Genomic DNA, 22,534 nt, shown 5'->3' with positions numbered 1-22,534 from the left:
CTATGCATGTACAAGTATGCAAGGGATGTTTGTGCTGCTGTGACGTAACTCCTGCTCTGTCACTGGCTGCTATCCCCAGTTCTGGAATAACACTGAGAATAGTCACTGGTAGTAAAATTATATTTGAAGAGACAGAGGGGCAATCTTAGATTTTGTAGAATTGCTAGTTGAGGTGTGAGGTCTGCTTTTAATTTCATTTCAATTTTAATTTTAGTGCATTTAGGGGGTCTGGGATTTGGGGGTGTTGGGTGCAGTGTTTCACAACGTTTTGTGATTGTGAGATGAAGCAAAGCTAACTTTACTTCACTACAGGGTGCACAGTGCATTGTTTTTAGCGTCCTGAGGATGTAAGTAACTAACCACGGAGTTACTTGACAACGGAAAAACAAAGACTGTAGTGCAATTGAGTTTTCCTTTTTTTCTACTGCACTAATCATGTGATCCCTTTTGGGTTTGCACAACTGCACTGCAGTATCATCCTTTAAAATCTTACATTAAATGATTTGTTGGCCACTTGATGGTGGTAAACACAATCATGTATTAGCACCCCATAAAGATATGGAACTTTTTAGCAAACACATGCTTATTTACACGTTGAGCAGACACGGAGCGGCACTGATCAGAGCAGCTTTTAAGCCAAAATGTGAACATCAATACTGTTTACTGACACAAGAAACCAGGCAATTACTGAGGTGTTTAATAAATAACAGCATGAACACAACAACAATAACAACAACAACAACAACATTAAAAGCTTGAATTCATTTTGTATATATACATATACTGTATATATTTTCATATGTGACTGTATAAACCATAAATATGACATGCAGTCCTCATAATTTAAAACAACCAGGTCTTCTCGGACTGAGGTAGGGTCAGGGGCCAAAGGGTTGGATAGATGAAGCTGTGTGTGTGTGTGTGTGTGTGTGTGTGTGTGTGTGTGTGTGTGTGTGGACTGAATGCTGTGGTCAGTGTGTGTGTGTGTGTGTGTATGTTTGGAGGCGTTGAGGAGGGGATTACAGTATTGGCAATAAAGCTGCAGTGGCTGTTTAGTAGAAATGTGTGTGCTTGGTTCATAGTTCAGTGGTCAGGAGTTGTCCTCCCCAGTCAGTGCCCCAGTCGTCCCGCCCAAGACTTCCGGCTGAGAACACACACACATGCGGCGTTGATGCGGATGAAACGCCAGGCTGTCCGTTCCTTGAAGATGGTCAGGGCGCTTACGAATATGTGTGTGTTGGTGCAGTAGGAGTTCCAGTGGCGACTGTCGATGCCGAGACAGCCTGAGTTGCCGGATTTGGAGCCCTGTTTGCCACCCCGTCCGCCTGGCCTCCCCCCGTTTGCAGTCCCGGAGCCTCTGTGCGTGGGGGAACGGCAGGTGGTCTCATAGAAGAACTGTTTCTTCACCACATTGTTGATTGTAACGTTGGGGAGTACTGTCACCTCATTCCCAGCTATGTCTGTGGCTCGTGTCAGGTTGCCCACCCAGGTATTTATGCTGTCACATACTGAGTACTCTCCTCGGTGCATGGTGTGCGAACCTGCTCTGCGTCTTACCCTCACCCCCCTCACCCCTTCAGTGTCATAGCCCTCACCTTCCAGGGCATCATATGATGGGGGCACCTCACTGAAGACAACACGGGGCGAGGAGCGGTAATGTCTCTTGGAGAAGAGCTTGGGGTCCACCACTGGGGCGGAGGGGTCAGGGGGGGAAGCCGGTGTGGAGTGTCCAACGACAGGGCTCCTATCCTTGGTGTGTGAAGCAGCCCGATGGGGCCTCTTGGTCCTGTTGTGGCTGGTCCTTCGATGCTCCTGTGAAGAATGGTGTTCAGAAAGGTGGTCCCTTGCTGCTGTCTGCTGCTGTCCTGCTCTGTGATTGGCTGCCGTCTGCTGTCCTACTTTGTGGTTGGCTGCCCCGGCGCTCTGGGCCAATCCACCTCCCATGTTCAGTACAGCCTGGACGCCGATCAGGAGGAGCAGGACCAGTGGTGACGACCTCATGGGCACACGTCCTGATCCGAGGACAAGAAAAAAAGTTCAGTGTCATGCTTATATCTAGGGTAAATACATACTGACTGAAAAGAAACAAATAAATCTCTAATACGAAGTATTTTCTAGAACCAGGTACAAAATATTAAGGTTTGCTGTTTACCTCACTCATTCACAGCTATGTGGCTAGTAGGCCTACCATCCAATCACATTCGTACAGGTGCGCAGTGTGGACATTATAACCTGCCACTTATCACTGTCTGCTGGTGACGATCTGAACTGACCTGATACAGTCTGTACTTTCATTTTGGATCAATTGCCTAAAGAGTAAATAATGGTGGTGCTGCCCACGGTGAGCAGGTTGTCTATCAGCCCCCAGTACAGATACCAGGAAAGAGGAGTTTGCTGTGTCACTTTGTGATGAATAAATTAATTATTGGTATTCATGGCTTCTGCATGCTTGCAGGTGATGTTGTACTAGTTTTCTGTTCTGCTATTGAATCTGTGTATTAATTTATTCATTTGGATTACATGTGAATTCATTAACATTGGTATTGCAAGTGTTTACCTTGATGCCTAAAGAGATACATTTTAATCATCCTGTATAGCTGGGGTGTCCAAACTACGGCCCGCGGGCCAACTGCGGCCCGTGGTCCAATTTTCATTGGCCCGCAGGAAATTCTAAAAATGTATTGGAGTATGGCCCACACATGGAACTTGCGCTGGACTGTATTGTACTTCTTAGTCTCACCGCTAGGTGGAGTAACTGTCTTGAACGAGGCAGCTTCTCTATAAAATGAGTACTCGAAGAAGAAATTTGCTACAGGTGACCCAAAATGGCAGAATTAAGGAAACATAAGAGAGCAAGTGAGTGTAGAAAGTTTCAGACGTGGTGTGGGATGAGAGCACAGCTAATAACTAATGACGATCACTTTTGCATTACGGAGGAGCTGCTTGATCTTAGCAGTCTAAAGAGCACCACGACGGGTGAGGATGTTTTTGAAGCTGTGCCAGATGCAGTGTGCATGATGGAACTTATATGGGACGAGCTGTGTGGAGGTGCGACGGATGGGGCTCCAGCTGGGACAGGAGAGCGCAAAGGAATGGCCTCTACGGTGTCCCCGAGGGGCAAGATAGTGGAGGTAAGGCTGTTAATTCGAGCACCAGGGCTCTAGCACAGACTATTTCAAGCTTCCCTTTCTGATGCTGGTGCTGGGGGGCGGTTTTATTCCCTGAGATCAGAAATCGACCAGTTTTGAAGAGATAGATAGATAGATAGATAGATAGAAACACTTTATTGATCCCCTTTATTGATTCTGGTGTTACAATAGCAAAGAAGTAAAAGTGACCACCACCATGAATACAAACAAATAAATAAGAAAAATAAAAATAAAAATGTACAAAATGTTGCAGGTAAAAAAATAAATACGAAGTGTAATATAAACTATAAACAGTACGTGCAACTTTAATCTACTAGTGGTGAGGCGATGTACATCACCTCCAGTGGCAATCCAACTTACTTGTTGCGTACGCTCCAAGCAAATACTTATTAAGTGGGGAGTTTTTTTCAGCCATCTCAGCAGGATCCTCACCACTGTTCGGATTCATTGAGAGCTCACTAAAACAGCAGAGACCTTTCTACCAAATCTAACTGTGGAGGGGTGGCTGGTTTTGAGCTCAGCTGCAATGGAGAGAGTTGCAGGGCTGGCCCAGGAGATGGTGGACAGAGGCAAGTAACACCAGCGCACCTGGGAACAGGTACAGTAAGTTGCCTCTCTCCCTATTTAGGCGGTAGCACGCCATGACCCGGGAGAGGGAGGAGACGCATGGCCAGAGCAGGAGCCACCAGTCTGAGCTATTGTTGAGTGTGAAAAATAAAACAGTTGAGTGTGTACCGAGTACGGTCTGGTCTGTACGTGCTGGAGAACCTACCAGAGACAGTCTCTTGTTACACTAACTTTTTAACCATTTGCTATAAAGGGTATAACTGTCTCTGAGGTTATCGACTTGAAAAGCTAAGTGATTTTAATTTGGAAAATATTCTTGATATTCACTGATGAAAGTATTTCTTTCAGTTGAGTGTGTTGGTTTGAGACACAAATGTTTTGTCCATTTTCCCCGTGACAGGAAGAGCTTTGGCCCTTGAACTTACATGTGTTTTGTTTTGTGTGTTGCTGTGGTGAATGTTTATGTACCTGTGGAATGTGTCCAGTTGAAGTGGGAGCCCCTGTGGACTCTAGAGCCAGACTCCAGTGCAGGCCGGGCCCCTCATGCCTGCAATCTGGACCCCCTGAACCACAGCTCTGTAAAACACACATACAGGCCATATGGATTCACAGTTCAACTTTTCATATACAATATATATGTTGTGCAATATATTACTAAAACCATTTACTGTTTCAAATAATAAATACTGGTAATTTGATATGTCTACCTTTATCTCTCAAGACTTAAGCTCATGGGCAGGACATACTTCAGTGGGCTATTCAAACAATTTCAACACCGTCTTTATTTCTCATGCATGTACAGTTAGTTATTTCTAAAATGTAAAGAAAAAATCTCATTTGGCAAGAACTGAGTCAAACATTCACTTCATCCGCTTTTGATTACTGTAATCAACTCTAATCTTGCCCAACCCAGCAGAACCTCAATAAACTTCCTTTGATTCAACATGCTGCAGCCAGACTCATAACCAGGTCCAACAGAAGAAAACCACCAGTTTTAAAGTCAATCCATTAGCTCCCATTTGTTTTAGAATATTTTAATGATCACTTTTAAGGCTTGTAGAGGGTTAGCTCCAGAATATATGGCTGATGACCTCCTGACCCCCTCCAAGCCTAAACGTAACCTGAGTTCCTCTGATGGGTTGGCTGATTCCAGGCCAGTCCTCAGTCAGACCTTCAAACTAAAGGTGACTGGGCCTTCTCTGTTTGGGCACCTCAGTTGATGAATGATCAGGGAGGCTAACAAATAATCTTCTTTCAAGTCACTTTCTGAACTCACTATTTTAAACTTTCTTTTAATGATTTTAATGTTTTTTTCATTCATTTTATTATTTGTTTTCCTAGTCTTGCCTTTTTTGTGTATCTTATATTTTTTAACTGTTTGCTTATTGTCAGAAAATCGGACATACCTGTGTCTCTTCTACTGACATGCCATCCAGTTTCAACAGGGGTAAAATAGTGTAAGCCTAGAAGTAAGGTAATCATATTTAGCAGTGTAGATATGATTTTGTGAGCACTGCAAAACTCCCATCTCTCTTCCCCTGACCGCCTCTGCTCTCACAGGCATACACAGTTTACCATTATCTGACCTTATCTCATGCAAAGTACACACACACACTCAGCATGTTTAAGCCTCGGAGCTTCGACTTGCCATACATTGGAATGTGTGGCATTTCACACCTCATTAGATGTTACTAACATACTAAACATAAAGCACTCCAACATGCATCATTAATAGGGGATGTGAACATATGTGCACACAAGCTCAGTCACATGTGCATACAGTATCTATCTTAGACACACATGCCAAACACGAGCATGTAGGAATGCATGCACATTGTTTTTGCAAACAGTTTGTATTCTTAGAAACTGTGTAGAAGATGTGTATGAATACACACACCTCCTCCCACACAAACACAGAAGGTCACTGACATGAGTTGACACTGACACTGACACTGACACTGACTGGCTTATCTGCGATTTTCTGTGAAGCCCATCTCGCTGGTACGGTGATGGAATAGCACCAAGTTTAGTAGTGTTGTAAATGTTTACCTCAACATGTTTAATTTTACAACCTCGTTAGAGGTACAGCATCCTGGCTGCATATAAAAAAAACTTAGGAGGTGATTAGTGATTAATTCCCATGTTTTCAAAAATTAAACCTCTTCTAGTTTTTATTTAATCTTTTGTGACACACAGACTTTTAGATAAATGACTCGCATTGAAATCCTCCCAGTGTAGCACATGATAACCAGAAGAGGTCAGTGTTGCCTGCATTGCCTGCATAGACCAGAAGTTAAAGACCACATCAAACAGCTGAGAGATATCAAAATGTCACTGGCCCTGTTCCCATTGGAAATAGCAGCTCATGAGAGAAGTTCAACATCTTAAAACATTTTTCAGATTTTTTCTCACAAACTAAGAGTGCTCAAGTTCTGAGTATTTCTGTTCTTTGAATTACATCTTTATACTTGTTTGTCTACAAGCCAGTGGTAAAAAGTAACTGTAATAATGTGCACATGTTCTTAAGTACTGTATTCAGCACAGTCTTTGGGGAAGTGGCTACTTAAATACAATATTTCTATTTATGCTACTTTATGCTTCTTTTCCACTAACGTTTGACTTCCTATAGTCACTGGTAACGGTTTTCAGTGTTACGCAGTGACCTCATTTAGTGACCTCTTTTTTCAGCAGGGAGAAAAGGCCATTATTTGGGTGGCGGGGATCCTTAATGATTCTCCTTGCCTTATTCATGCAGCCCCTGGTGTAAATATCCTTTAATGGGGTAGAGCACCACCTATTATGTTCAGATGAACCACCCACTCTTTGCAGTGCCTTGCGGTCCTGTTTAGTGCTGTTTCTGTACTAAGACAGTGATATTACCCATCAAAATGATGAGGCAGGAGAATTATTTGACGGGATACCCTGAATTTCCTCAATCAATCTGAGGTGAAACGTCTCTCCATTCTGTTTTTCACCTGTATGAGTCAGTATACAGCACCCAGGTCAGGCTGTCTGTCATGTGGACCGAAGTAGTTAAAGCTGTCCACCCACTCCACAGAGTACATATTGATATTAAGGAGGGTGAAGCTCCTTCCTTGCTTCTTTCCAAAATCTACTATCAGCTCCTTAGTCTTGCTGACATTCAGGAGTAGGTTGTTCTCCTGACACCAGCAGGTCAGGTCCTCTGCTTCCTTCAAGGTAGGCTTTTTCATTGTTATCTCCGATCGGGCCCACCACAGCTGTGTTATGGTGTCCCGCGTAATTTGGGAAATGGAGAGAGCTATTGTTTGAGACTTTTGAGAAACCGACCTAGTGGCGATATCTTTTGGCTTCAATAAACACAATCATATACTCCCACACATATGGAGCTGGTCCAAGCAGGCAGGGAGTTGATTGATCCCGGCTGACGGGCAGCTCGCTATTTACATGGCCCAGGGTGAGCTGGGAGGATCCTAATGTTAAAAATATGTGGCTTGTGTTTAATGCCAGCGGAGCCAGCGTAAACACTGCAGCGCAGGAGCACAGAGGTCAGAGCGGTTTAGAAAGCACCTCTGACTTATGGGATTACTTCAGCACTGGATCAGAATCTGTCTGGCGATCCCTCCGACCCTCTCACACAAATACTGTATGAAAAATAACAAACATACTCACAGGCCTCACCATGCGAGCTTGTGAGATGCCGCTGCGGTTTTCCTGTATTTCAGTGAATAGAGTTTGGATCTGCTCCAAATGCTGTTTGTTTGTGTTATGGTTTTGTGGAAATAAACCACATTACGCTCCAGAAAATGTGTAGTAGTTTCACCGGAAGGTTATTTCAACCACATTTGAGGGGTGCTGACTAGACCAAGAATGAAAAATGTTAGATGACATGGTTCAATGGATTTTGCATACTTGCATACATCCTCTATCAAACTGTGGGGAAAAGGTGATCCATATGGAACTGATAAAACAGAGGCTCCCTGCACTTTGACATGCACAGGATAGTGAGCTGTTTTCCTCTTTAGTACCTGAGCAGAAAAATCAGAGCACACAACAACTCATAGGAGATGCCCTGAGGAGTAAGAGAGCCAGTTGGAGATCCTCTTGCTCACATGTGCCAGCCAAGTAATGGCAAATGTCATCCAAAACCATTTAGGCAAATACCACAGGAATGATGGTTCATATTTCCTGACACTCAACATACTGTATTAATACACACTGCTATAAACAAAGCAGTTTTCGATATCCTTTCATGATTCATAACTTGTACAGTTTGCACCAAGGAGGATGTTTATGAGAACAGACTTTGTAAAACAGCCTCATGTGGTTCACTGTAACATCCCCTGCTCTAAGGAGGTTCCCTTTCTCACAATAGGCTAATTCCCCAGCCATGCCAAACTGTAAATCAAGACCATTTCTGTTGAGTTATCCATTGCATTCAAACGCCACAATGGCATGAACGTTCAAGGCACCAGACAGCACTAACTGGTTAAACAAGATTGCCAAAGTTGATGAAAGTATGTGGAAAGGAGACATAAGTCATGCAGCTGCAAGGTTGTGACCTGGAAAACCAATCATTAGGCAACATGAGAGTAAAACACTTCAGACAGAGACTAATTACTGAGCCCAAGGCAGTGGAGCCCAGCCACACATTTACTGGTACTGACTACGTAGTGTTAGCCTGTCACACATTTTCATTTAGTCTGCTGGTCCGCAAGATGCTCCATTGATCAGTCTGTGGGACCTACAAGCTGCCAAATTACTGCATATGGTTAGAGTACAACGTGTTGACTGTGATACAATGACATCAAGGCAGGTGGGCCAAAACATGAGCAGTTGAGCATTGCCTGCCATCCATCCGAGGTTAGTTGACATTTAGCAGAGGTTTCTTCCTATCTGTGTGATACATTAGTCATTGGATACAAGTCCTCGTTAAAAGATGCGCATGGGTGTCATGTCAACAGCTCTCTCAAACAAACATACACCTCTCCCTCGCAGTGGTGACAACAGCTGCAGATTATGAGGGGGTGAGAAAGACAGACTGAAAGCTGTGGAGATAGCTAGAGGCAGAGAGAAAAGAAATGGAGAGAGGTTGACATAGAGAAAAATGGAGAAAGGTAAACAGGTTTTTCTGTGTCTCTCATCAATTTAGTGTAGTGCAGTTCCTTCTGCTGTCATCCACTGGAAATAATTATCAAGGGGGATGACTGCCAGGTCAACTTGCTCTCTTTTCACTTTTACACACATCCAAATGTGTGACGATATATTTATTTCCTCCAAAGAAATGGTGTCTATTGCTCATTACTCAATGTTTGAAAAATGCAATGACTTATAAGGATTTATCTTTGAGGTCGAAATAATTACATTTAAATTGAGCTGCTGAATTAAAATGGCAGATTGCAACAGTTGTCACAAGAGCATCAGATGTCTTTTCACATGGTGTCCTTCAGAGCCATGTTCTCAAATGCAATGCCTCCATTTCTCACCCAGTTACTGTATGATTCACAATGGCAATTGAAGGTTATCATCTACCTAAAGACAATCTGCTTGTCAAAGTTTAGACTAGCTGCCATGTGAAACTAATGCAACGGCCAAGATGCTGCCATGAATCAAGTTTTTGTCACGCAAAATGATGTCATGCAGCATCTGCTAAAAGCACAATTAAGCTACACTCTAAATGTTCTTGAGGGGCTGTCAGGGAGCTGGCGATTCTTGGAAATGTTTTAAAGTCTTGTATGTGGAATTCACAGAACAAATTTGGCAGTCAGAAAAAAGGTGCAATGCAAGAAAATAAACTTTGGTAAATGGATGTTTTTTGTCAAACCGAATCAGTAAAATACATTTAAATAGTGGAATGTTTATAAATGCTTAATTTGATGTTACACAGTGCTCTGGTACATTTCCACTGACATCATCAATGAAATATATTGAGATGGAATTTAATATAAACCAAACCATTTTAAGAGTGAGTTTGGAATTCACTGTTCATGGTTGCACAGAAACACATGATTTTGCAGTTATTCTGTGGTTAGTAAACATTTCAATACAACACACTAAAATTGCATATAAAATTGCTGCGGTTTTTTCATTGTAGACAGTAAAAATTTAATGCAAATACATGGTAGCCAAGATTGTGAAAATTGGACTAAGGAAGCTTATTATCCTTATATTATTTCTTCTTGTGTTTCTTAGAACTCCAATTTCCCTCACATCACTAATTTGAATTCGTGAGGAATTTCTAATTTGGAAATGAGCAACTGAATGCGGCTTTAAAGGGTGGCAAAGACTGATGGTTCCATATCATATGAAAAGATGTCAGAAACTACTGAATCCATTTGTAGCAGTGCTCTGCACTGTTTGTTTCTCAGTCTGCCAATAGCTTTAATTTCAGGCTGGCAGAAGAAAAATAACAGTGAACACTATCAGACTTGCAGTTGTAATGCGAGTAGCAGGGGTGAAAGAGATGAGCCTCTCCCTGTCCTCCCCTCGTCTTCAGGTTTAAAAGATATTTGCTGTGAGAACCAAGGCACATGTTGTGCATCAGCGATACTTCAAACAGTAAACTCTGCTGCTCTGGCCTCAGGACACAGGAAGAGAGAGACAGGCATCGTCAAAAACTGACAGGCACACTCAACCTGTTAAAGCGCTTGACTCTTTAGTGCAATGACAAATAATGTAAGATATGCAGAACAAAAGAACGTTTACTTTAACTTTAGTATGAACTGACCAATTGCTACAACATGGAAAACAGGAATGCATGTGCAGGTCTTGACATCAGCTTGTTTTAGCTTGATGGGTTCATTGGGTGCAACAGTAAAATATGCCTGGCGTGTACATCATACAGGTTAATGTTATTCCAACTTTCAAATGTATTTTCCTAAAAAAAATGTAGCTGGCTAATACTAGCAGCCGCACAGAGGCAGGTTCTTCACTGAATGTTTTCCAGCTCAGTAACTCTCTGCCAGAAAGACTTCTGAAATATATCTGTGGCCTCAGGTTTTATGAGCAACCATTTCAAACAAATTTACTTGTAATAAAACCAGAAATTAACATGGTGCCATGCAGTGAGAGGGGATATGAAATTTATATTTGAAGTTCACTTTTTGATTAGCACATGTACCTTATATGCATGGTTGGTATATATATATATATATATATATATATACACACACACACACACACACACATATATATATATATGTAAATATATTTCAGCTGTGCTGAAATAAATTTTTTTGTATATGTTCAGAGTATCTTGAGAATATCTAGGAAACAGGGAGCCAAGGTGTGGAAACTAAAAGGAACAAACTTTGGGCAACAAGCCAGCGTCTTCATCCTGCTGCTTTGTGACTTTCTCTGATTCTCTTTCTCTCTGTCAGTCAGTCAATCTGTCTGTCATTTATACAGGCTCTCCCCTTCTGCTCCAGCAATCTGATCTAATGTTGGTCTTCTCTCTCACGGTTAAAAGCCAGAGGTAACTTCCTGGATACATGGTCGTTTCTGTGTCTAAGAGCGATAACAGATTTCAACACTGGGCAAACACGTGTGCAGGTGCAGTGCACTGCTCTTGAGGGCCATGTGGTTCCTCTCTATCATTTCAAGGTGTTTTGGAAAAAAAATACACAACCATTTTCTGATATCTCATATGCATTAACCCTCTCACTCGTTTGTTGTGGGCTACAAATAATTGGCTACTGCTTTACTGCTTCAGAAGCAAGATTTTATCTAAAGGTGTACCAAAAAAACAGACAGTACGTAATGGAAGGAATTTGTCTTGGAACTGGATAATTTAAACAATTGGACTAACAATTGTCTACATGTGGATCCACTTTTAATTTTTTTTTTACAAATGCAAACTTTCCAAGAAAAGTAGATATCAAACCTTTGAGTCAAATGTGCCAATATAGTTTAGTTGAAGGTAAATTAAATTTAGCCCACGTACAGACAATAGGTGCAACAACATGCATATGTGAATTTTACATCACAATACTCTTAATGCCTTCTTTTCTCTTTGATGTAGCAATACTCGTAGTCACTTCGACAAGGCTCCCATTCCCGTCCTAAGATAATGAAACACAGTTCCAGGAACTGCAGGCATTAATTTTGGCATACTGTATTTCCCTGGCCTGGAGCAAATCTTTTTATCAGCTGAAGTTTCACACGTCTTCGGCTACGCATAATGCTACATATAGTAAAGCTTTGAAGTCAGTTCTTGGCACAATATTTGTTCCAGAGTCCTTTTTCATTTGGAAGGACAAACCTGAGACAAAGCAGAGACACGACTACATTGTAACCGTAGCCGTTTCTGTATTGTCACACATTGTCCCACAGTAAGTTGAACAATGATTCATCATAATAGAAAGATTGAATCCTTGTGTTTGTGAAAGGAAACCAAAATAAACAGCATTTTAGCTGAGAGCAAAATTCAGCAGTAATTACATTTGGAAGAAAGGGATGAGTAGCAACTAGAAACTGTAAGCTGAAACAATACGGCTCTTTGTACACCAATGGATATCGTTATTATTTTTGGTATGTGGTTTCTGGCACATTCCCTGAATAAAATGCCTATTTTGTTTGTTAGAAGATGTTATGTAATACAGATGTTACTGAAGATGTTCACGAACAGGTGGGGTACATGTTATGCTTGCATTTAGAAAAACATTAATGTATTTATTAAAATGGAACAACAACATGAGTGTACCCATTCCTATAACAATGCAAATGCATTTGGCTTCAAGTAATTTGGATTTATAACACAAGCTGAGGACGTGATAAAACTAAAGGCATATTCAAATTACGGCAGAAAAACAAGGGTCTCATGTTGCATTTTCCACGTTGTTTGCTGCTACTGCTTTTGCTGCTGAACTCCCAAACTGTACTAAATGGCACTACCTTAGCTGCAATGCTAATGTTGTTAGCAGCTGAAACGTTTCAGAGACTCAATAGTTACCTGCATATTATAAAAACATTTTGTCTGATCTTCATGTGCTGACTTTGTATTATCTGAAGATTGAGAAACACAAGTAATTTTTTGGTCCATCTTTCTGTTAAAACATTGGTCACCATTGATTGGGCGCTCCCACAAAAATCAGTACAGTTTAGTTCAAAGTTCAACAAATTTGATTTGAATAGACATTATGGTGGGTACACCTTAACGCTTCTGAAACAACTGCTGTCAATTCTGCTTTAAAAGTGTCTTCACAGACATTGAATTTAAAAGTCGTGTGATGCCATTTTAAGTCCTCATGATGAACTCTCAGCTGCTGTCCTGGCCCCAGCAAAAGTCCAGACATGAGGTTTCTTTGGCCAGGAAGCAAAACCGCAGCCAGAGCACCACGGCTGTGCTTGTGAAGGGTGCTTGGGTAACCCCCCAACCACCATTTTTTCCCCTCCCTACAACCAGGCCCATCCTTAGTCAACCCACCCTCTCCCTGCACTGGACCAAGAGACGTGGGAGGCCAGTCCTCCAGGCCTTGAAGGCAGGATCAACACAATGATTAACATGTTCTCCAGACCCCTAGCTTTTATGACCTTGACATTCAACAATCTTCTCATGACAAGTGGTTAATCTTTTGGCATAGTCGTGGTAATAACTCCCCCTCCCTGGTGAGAATCTAAGATCCCGCAGCGGAGCAGTGAGAGGAGGAGGGCCAGAGCCAAGAAAGCCTGTCTGGCCATGGAGAGAGATGTAGACTGAGGGATGGAGAGGAAGGAATCAGAGACATCAAGGGATGGGGAGAGGCAACAAATAATGGAGGGTGGATGGGCAATGAGATGTCTTGGGAATTTAGTAAATTGACGAGCGACAGAAAAAAGCAGAGTAAGGAAAGACCGGGATAGGAGGGAGCAGAAATGGAGACCAGGAGGAGTTCAAGGACAGGGAAGAAGGGGGAAGAGGGAATTAAGGCTACAGGGAGTTGCAAAGAGTTGAGGAGTAAAAGACACTTGGAGTTTCCCTGCCGAGCCTTTCCTCTCAATAGCTTTAACAGAAAAAACATTTCTTCAATCTCTGCTCTAGCAAGCAGAAAACCAGCTGTCTCAGAGGTGTTGAAGCCAATGTTGTGTATTTGCTCTCAGGTCATCTGCCTGAGCAGGACTCAAAAAGTATCTATTTGTCCAAGCAGAGGTTCACCCATGTCCTCCAGGAGAGTACAACTAGATCCACATGTAAGTTATTGACTGATCAGCTAATAAAGATCAATGACTAATCTTAGTATGAGTCACTCAGTTTATCATCTTTAGTTTGATGTGACTCATCTTACAATCTGAAAGCTATGCTTTGAATACGTCTTTCACAGCTAAATCTAGCTAAATCTAAAGACATTGACGTGTGACACTTTGACTGCGTGCTGTTGTTCAGCAGTGGAGCAACCGTGAATGAGTCAACCAGGTAGATTTAGATCAGAACATAAAGGGAAACATAGACGTAAATAGACAGATGTGCTCACTCAGACACCAAAGTTTTCCACTACACCCCATATTTCCTCTCTTATTCTCTCCTCTTATCTGATGCCATGAGCATGGGTACAGGCCCATAGACGCCAAATATGCTGCGTCAGACATTAGTATTTGCATATACTGTATTCTTTTTTGTATTCTTTTTTTATTCTTACTTGTGCTCTGCATTGAGTATGTGCTATGCAGTGAACATGTAAAAATTCTCCACATATGAATGTTAGCGAGGGACGAGGCAGAAATGAATGAGTAAAAAGTTGTCTCTTTTTCAGGCATATAATGATAATAAGTTACATTTAGCCTAACATAAAGGAGTAGACAGTATTTGAGAGGCTGTTAAGGTACAGTGAAAGTGCTTTTGCTGAAAGCTGGTGTTAAGCTATACATTCCACTTTAAATTGGTGTAACATGGATTTGATTTGTTAAACGAAACTAAATTTTCTTTTGGCCCAGTTGTTTGGTGGCAAAAGGTCAACCAGCCAATGCGGCACCTCTGAAACATGTAGAGATTAAATATCCCACTCCAGGATACTGAAGCAAAGCAAGTAAAGACCTGACTTGCATGATGACATCCTGCTGCTGCGTGGCCTTAAAGAGCAATGGTGCATAACTGTCAGCTTCTCTACAATAAACTTGAATCATAATGTTAGTATTTGATCATTTGAGACAGGAACAACACCTGACCAACTAACTAGAAGTTGGCCTGCCATTACATTTTGTACAAACTTGTTTTTTGTTATATCACATCAAAAACAGGTAAAAATTATTATTCACTTTCACTTTCAACCAACATTTTAGATTTAGCATGAACCTCACTGACGGTGGTGGAAAGTTAAACGAGTACATTAGTGGGTACTGTACTGAAACCTCTGAAGAGTGTAAAAATATGATGTTGTCATCACTTCCAGCGTTAGTTTGATAGCAGTCTCAACCCTCTCACTAAAGATTTGACCCGGCCATTTTCTATTCTGTGTGGTCTCCGCATCATTCTGTCATCTCTCTCTCTCTCCGCCTCTGTATCTCTCTGCCTCACTCACTCCATATCTTCCTCCCCTCCCTCTCTTCTCCCCCTCTGGGCTGATGTCAACCACCTGTCTGCGTGGGACCTCCCAGGCCCATCCTCTGTCTGTTAGCAGCATGCCATGTTCAGTGTGTGAGAAGAACTATGGTGAAAGAGATAGAGTAGCTACTTTCCAGCGCGTCTGCGTGCGTGTTTGTGTGTGTTTGTGACCTGCAGCACGGGTTTAGATGAATTAATATTTATTGTGGAGCTTGATGCACAGGCTTAACAGAGAATCCAGCAGAGAGAAATGGCTTCCTACAGCGTCATACTCCCCAAAACTCCTCATGACACACCATCAATCCTTAGGTTTTAACTCAAACAAAACTTGATGACAGATAAAATGGATTGTTTGAAGGCAGAGGTGGAGAAAACTACTTGTAAAGTTCCTCACGCCTCAGTAGTTTCAGGGATCCTGTCTGGCTAAAGCAACTATAAGAAGAATGACGTCTTATTCATTTCTGCTCACTGTGTAGGAGACCAATCTGTTTCAACGAGCCAGTGGCTCATCCTCCTGCATACTGTGCATTCCCAAATCAACATAATCCGAATAAGTGCATAATAAGTGGCTTCACTCGTATCCTTGGGGCTAAGGCGTGTGTTTGTGTGTACGTATGTATATGTGTGTTTGTGTTGGATACTGCTTATACACATGTACAAACCACATTCCTCCAAGGCCGGTGTGGTTTATGTATCTATTTCTTCTATACTGTCTTTGTTGGACTAAATTTGATCTCTCTAATTACATGGTGTCTGATAGCAGATGCCAATTGGAAATCTGGAATAAATTTGAACATTAGACAAGATCAAATACAAAGAAAAAGTTTCATGTCCGGACAAGCTATAGTCAAGCTAGTAATTGGGATAAAGGGGAAGGAAAGTGAGAGTGAAACAGTGTCATCATATCAATCCAAATATAAGCCAACACACACACATAATGAGCGGTTGCGGTGAAACAATTCAAAACATCAGACGTGCACTTAGTCAACAACTTCAGACCACAAAACTGTTATTCTAAGAAAAGCTCCAATAATTTGGTGATTTATTAGCTACTGTGTTTGCGCTGCGTGCACATGCATGAGAAGAGAGTGAGCCATAGCTGAAAGTCATAGAGGCATTTAATGTGGAATGAGCAGGCATGTCTGCACATTTAGTTGTCATTTCTTGAAGCATATACAGTGCACACACGCAAAAGGACACAGACATAGAAACAGTAAGATGGAGACGCTGGCAAACATAACCCTTTGATGGAGCACCTGTTGACATCAGATCTTCAACAGCCAAACACAAAGCCTGACTTGCATTAACAGTCATGGATTAAGTTAATGTCAATGTCAATGTATGGAAAAGTGCAACCACAGGAGTGTATTATTCTTGATTTTGTACAGTGCAAAGAAGTTGAAAGACGGGTCCATACGGAGGGGAAAAGGTGCTGGGACAAAAGAATCCTGCTTATGTCTGACAACAATTCTGTCCAAATCCAGTAAGTTACAAATGTCAAACAACGTTAGCTGTGATTGCTATTGAATACATTTTCTCCCAAACATTGTGAGAAGTTGTTTGTAAAGGAAATGTCAACAAGAATTACTTCAGAAAGTAACTCGGGAGGTGACGTCACGTTTCCGTATTTTCCACTCTGCTCTGTGCTCTGCACTCCGGTGCCACACAGTTCAGGATCCTGACCTGCGGTGACCTCCAGATTCCCATTTTCCTCCACAAACACAGACGTCAACCCCGAACTCTGACCTCTTACCTCTCCCACTGATTTCAGACAGAACACTTCAGCTGGTTCACTTTACACCAGATGTTCTTGGTCAGTTCTGTGCATTGACCTGTGCCAGACTGCAGCTCTAGTGACCCAAATGATAACCAAAGCAGGGCCTGGGTTTATGTTTTGACCCATAAATTATTATCTAATTTTTCCCAAACAGGGAAGCTTTGTTCTAGTTGTTCAAACGTTACATATTTCTCACAGAGACAGAGAGAGACTTTCTCTTTTGCTAAATAATATGTTTTCGTTCTAGTAAAGTAACTGTTAAGTCAATAAGTAAGTTATGAAACTGAAATACATGCTTATATTTTATAGTAGCTGTTTTAGGAGAACATGCGTTAACTTTATTGTAAAATGCAGAAAGTTCAAGCGCAAAATAACAAAAGATAATAAAGATTGCTGAATTACAACACAGTTTGAAAACAGCAATAGCATATACAGCTTATCACGCTGTCTTATTCTTTACGCGACTTATAATTCTTGATTGACAAATGACTACTCAAGAAGTACATTTTCTTTGACCTAGGGCCAAAAACAAATTGTATATTATATTGGTAAAGCTTGCACGATAGAGCAATTAAACATCATATTTCTGTATGAATTAACTCTTAGTTTTTTTTGTTGCTAGCTGGCACTGTTCCAGATTTTCAAGTAATGCTAGCAGTCCTTGTGTCAAATGAAATCTGGTGGTATGTTTTTTTTTTTGCCTGGAGCAAATGGTATGTGTGGAGCAGTGTAATGCTGTAGAACACTTTCTTCAGGACAACAGCAGAACATATATAATAAATAATCTGAACAGTGTAAAAAAAAATGAAAATAATTAATTTGCTGAACAAATGACAACGTAATTCTCAACCAGTATTTTCTCAAATAAAGATATATTGTGGTGCTTTCACACTTAAGTATAAGTGCATTAAGGTTTCACAGCAGGGCTTCAAAGAACAATCTTTAATATACCTCCGGAGGAAAAACATTGTGTCACGTTAAAATCATTTAAGAATATCCCTTTTTAAAATATTTGTGATTATAACTTGGCTTTAAGGGTTGGTGCAGTTGGTTTCAGGCCCTCGGGTTAAATATCACAGTTAAATTAACAGCCCAGGTGTGCTGTCACAGCCTCTCCCCTGTCCAGGTGTCCTATACAACACTCTGCAGTCTAGACAGCTCACTGTCCTCCATCCTTTATGTGTGTTAAGGGTGGATCTTCCTCTCGTCATAATCTGAGTGAGTACAATTTTGTGGATTTGCATGTCTATTGAGATGATGGCATTATCATTGCTTTCCACACTGCAGAGCAAGGAACAAAACAGCAGCTGAGTCCAAATACATCTTGAAATCTGATCGTAACGTGTGGACTATTGAGCTGTTTTTTAACAAGCGCACCTTTGATTTATTATTATTTGATATATTTGCTATTGCATGACAAAGATAAACTGAGAGAAAAAGATAGGATTATAATTCAACTTGCATTAATTCATCTGTACACCTATGAAAATGCATATGCCTAAATGCATGTCTCTTGAACTTTTGAATAAAAGATACCACGGAATGACTCAAATCTGCCAACTGCCGTCTAGTTTATCATTAAACTGACATGCATCTAGTCAGGGTGTTTTAACTGATGACTTTAATCAGATGTATGGGCAAGAATACTAATGTAGATTTGCTCTAAATATGATATCTCTTTTTAGTGTTTTCTGTCTCTCACTTGCCTAATTCATGACTGAATAGAGCATTTTCAGTTTAAAATCATTTGCAACATCCCTCTCTGGTAGGATGATTTTATTTTTACCTAATGGGATGTTTTAGTGTTTATTTCTTTTTTGTACCTAAACAAAAAGCAGCCCGTTGTCTTGGATGGTTTTCTACCAATGGGGACAGTTTGCCCAGTATACTGTTGGTGCTGTAAATTAATGCATTCTTAGTGGCAAGTTGAGTTTGTCCAAAATGTCTACTCATGATTTTGTGTACTTAATTGAAAAGTTTTACCCTTTATTGCTCTATTCTCTTTCTTTCTCTTACTCACACACACACGCGCGCACACATGCACACACAGGTGCTAACATAGGGAAAGCTGTAATTCAGCTTCAAAGGGAAACCTGAGAGGGTCATGAATAATCACAGACATCTTTGTCTGCGGGGGAAAACAGCACTGTCCATCTGCTCTCCATACACATACATACACTAGTTTATGTAGCTTAAGCTGTTTAGCAGTTAAAATGACAGTTATCATCCCTTCATTTTGCAAAAATCATGTAAAAATCATTGGAAATGTTAATATTAAATGATGTTATGTTAATATCCTCATAAACAATGTCCATTTGGTCTGCAAGCTTCAGGATCATTCTGCGTGATTGTCAGACAGGTGAGCCAATTGGATACATTGTAAACAGACTGTAATGTAAATTACACGCCAAGGAAGAGGCGGACGGTTAAATGTTAGCAGTGGTATTTCTTTGCATTTAAAATAAGCAGTCTTGTATAGAATTTTTTATTGAATTTCCACCGGCTATATGATATTTCACATTTTTTGGAGGATGCTATCTGCATGTGTGACAATAATGACAAAAAAGTGAAATGAAAGGTTTTGATCTGGCCATACACCAGTGCGTTCTCATTCAATGACGTTGGCTTGATTGTGCTGTATGTGCGAAATCTTCATGAAAACAGCAAATAAATGAAAAATTTTGTCCCTTTTAGTTAATCATCTTTTTCCTGTAGAAGACACAGGACATCAGATTTATAAAGCTGATTTATATGGCAGAAGGCCAAAGAAATATATGCATTTTAATTTCAGTTGAACTTTGAGAGAGTGTGCTCTGAGTTATCCTCTAAACCGCATGGACAAGGAACAGTATCTGTTGAGATGTCATCTAAGATATATAACCACGCTGCTGCAGCTTTTTCTTTCCACTTCCTCTGTGGAGGTCCAACGGAGAGGTGATGAGAACACACTCAGCTCCCCTCCGGCACACTGGAGCTCGTAAAACAATTTAGAAAATGTTTGCGCTGATTGGAGCACCTTTTGCTTGGGAGAGCTTTGCTTGTTGGCATACGCTGAAAGTTTTGATACGTTTTCTTTACATATGCGCGCACACACACACACACACACACACGCACACAATGCTGTAGATGCAGACAATGTATTGATGTGTGTGTGTTTGTGCGCCAAACAATATGAGATGAATTGTCAAACCCTTTAGATATTTATTAATCCCTAATCAAGCATCACCGATATTTTTTCTATATCGTGATCAGATTTAAACTAGATTAAAATAACACAACAGGTCTCGATTGTCTGATCAAGTTACTGCACCTATAGGACACTGTTGGATGTTTGTTTGTGTGTGTAAATGTTGGTTCACAGTGACATTCCTCCCCTGTCAAAGCCCGAAAGGAATTCCCTGGTAGGAGTGGCAAACATGAGGTCTGTGTTTAGCACACAGACACGCGCACATACAAATATACATATCAGAGTATAAAAAATTAATCAGCTGAAACACCCATACAAACCCCAGGCCCCACCCCGACATAAGGATAACCTCAACACAACATGCTTCATGTTGGACATTGGAGCTCATCAGAATCTACAAGTCCTTTAAGGGTTGTGTAACATGAGTAGAAAGACAGATAGAAAAAGAGGGGGGAGAGAGAGACAGACAGAAAAAAGGGAGAGAGAGAGAGAAGGTAACCTGATGTCCCAGGAGTTTTCTGAACAGTGAACTGGTTCCCATTGAGGTTTGGAGAACCCCTTTTTTTTCTAATCCTCACCTCTATTCTCTCTCTCTCTACACCCTCTCCTCTCCATTTCCCTCTCTCCATCCATATATAATTGGAAAAATGCCGTATCTGACTGAAGACGTTGAAACTTTTAATTAAAAATGTATCATCCAACTGTCTCAGTACCTCATGCCTGTGGTAGTCAGCTGAAATTTTCTCCCCCCAACAGAGGACTAACTGGTTGCTGCTGAGCTTAATCTCAATTCAGAAGCTCCACTTTCACTTATTGGCAGGTATGAAGAAAATCTTTTGAGAGAGATCTCTCCCTTCTCTGTTTCTCTGTCCTTTATGCACACACGCCCCACACATTAACACCATGTATAATTAAAAGTTTTAAAAGGCCAAGGTAGGACTCACCACCCTGTTAATGCTCCTTCTTAATGCTCTCCTCAGTGAGTGACAACTTCCAGTTAAACTCTGCTATATTCCACCTCACTCTCTCCAGGCCAATGGCAGAATTATCCCAAGCTCCAAATCCCGCTCCTGCTTTTAAAGCTGTGAATCCAGATCTCGGGCCATCCACTTCTGTCTGTCTCCCTCCCACACTCTTTGGGAAAATGATTGTTCTAAAAGTTTAGTAAGAGGAGTCCCAAAGCTGCTCCCTCCCTCCTGTGTGGCTCACTGCAGGTCCTAGTGCCTACGTATTCCACACTCATGTAAAAAAAACAAAAAAACACAGCTGCTCATAATTTACACCAAACTGCTGTCATTCCATTCACAGTCTCTTTTACGCAAATCGGTGGAAATACTATTTCATCCAGGGATGATTCAACTTTTCATTTCAGACTTGACGTCACCCAATAATGAGGTCAGGCTTTGCCCTGTGCAGTGAAAGCTTCCCAAGATTGTCATTGTTATTCCACACCTGAGTCATTGCTTTCTTTGCACAGATACCCTCGGATATGCACGCAATGTGCAACGTGTCTCGGCCGTGCGTGTGGTAAGGCAGGTAGGCAAGCTCAGTTAAACATCTCATTGACCATTTCAGAAATGTGGTACACTGCCATTTTCCTAAAGCTCATATCGCAAATATATCTTTTGCAATTCAAACACTATAGATATGTACAGTCCAATGAAATAGATGGGCTTACAAGAATAGAACTTTGATGGTCTGTTGCAACCAGGAATTCATCCCTGCTACCTGTCGATGGCAAATGGAGAGAAAATGGGAAATAGAGTCAAACCATGTAACTATGATATCCCCTCACCCTTGGTAGAGATCAGCCACACCCTGAATTCAGCAGGGCCTCCAGGCTCCAATGTCACAACAGTCCTTCTCTGACATTTCTAACCCTGTCTTGTTTATGCATCTTTATTTTCCCGTCTCTCCGTGTTGCCTTCTCACACTCTTTCTGGTTCTATGTGTTTCTCTCTTTCACTGCTTCTCTCTGACCTGAACCGTATCGTTGTCAGAGCCCCTGGCACTGAGCAGACAGACATCCCACCCTTCTGCCACGACAGACAGAGAGAGGGGAAAAAAAAGACAGAGAAAAATGAGAGAAAAGAGGGATTGTATGTCAGTGTCATCCCTTTCTCCTCCTTCTTGGAAAATTTAAATTCCTTTACTTTGAGTTGAAAAACTGATGTTGTTTCAGTGTTAATGAGAAAACTTTATTGGGTGCAAAAGGTTCCCTGGAAGAAATAACAGGTGAAAAATTGGAGGGGTTTCGCGCTGCTCAAGACCCCGACTGATGAGTTCAAACTCAAGTGGGCATTTCCCTAAAGCTGGTGTGGCTCTTTTTCGAGGTTCAGTGTGTGACATTTCCTGATGTG

The 22,534-nt window shown here is 41.3% G+C and overlaps 1 protein-coding gene across 1 annotated transcript; it reads right to left on the bottom strand.

Annotated features, from left to right (window-relative positions):
* Positions 1 to 747: 747 nt before the first annotated feature.
* Positions 748 to 21,289, bottom strand: ngfa (nerve growth factor a (beta polypeptide)). Its single transcript, XM_070840044.1, has 3 exons — positions 21,119 to 21,289; positions 4,185 to 4,292; positions 748 to 2,012 (listed from the first exon to the last, which is right to left on the bottom strand). The coding sequence occupies exon 3, from the start codon at positions 1,999 to 2,001 to the stop codon at positions 1,111 to 1,113; it is 891 nt and encodes a 296-aa protein (XP_070696145.1). The 5' UTR covers positions 2,002 to 2,012; positions 4,185 to 4,292; positions 21,119 to 21,289; the 3' UTR covers positions 748 to 1,110.
* Positions 21,290 to 22,534: the final 1,245 nt, after the last annotated feature.

This window comes from Pempheris klunzingeri, chromosome 11, assembly GCF_042242105.1.
Source record: "Pempheris klunzingeri isolate RE-2024b chromosome 11, fPemKlu1.hap1, whole genome shotgun sequence".
Taxonomy (NCBI): Eukaryota; Metazoa; Chordata; class Actinopteri; order Acropomatiformes; family Pempheridae; genus Pempheris; species Pempheris klunzingeri.
The sequence above is the reverse complement of the archived record's forward strand: the minus strand, read 5'-3'. Positions and strand labels throughout refer to the sequence as shown.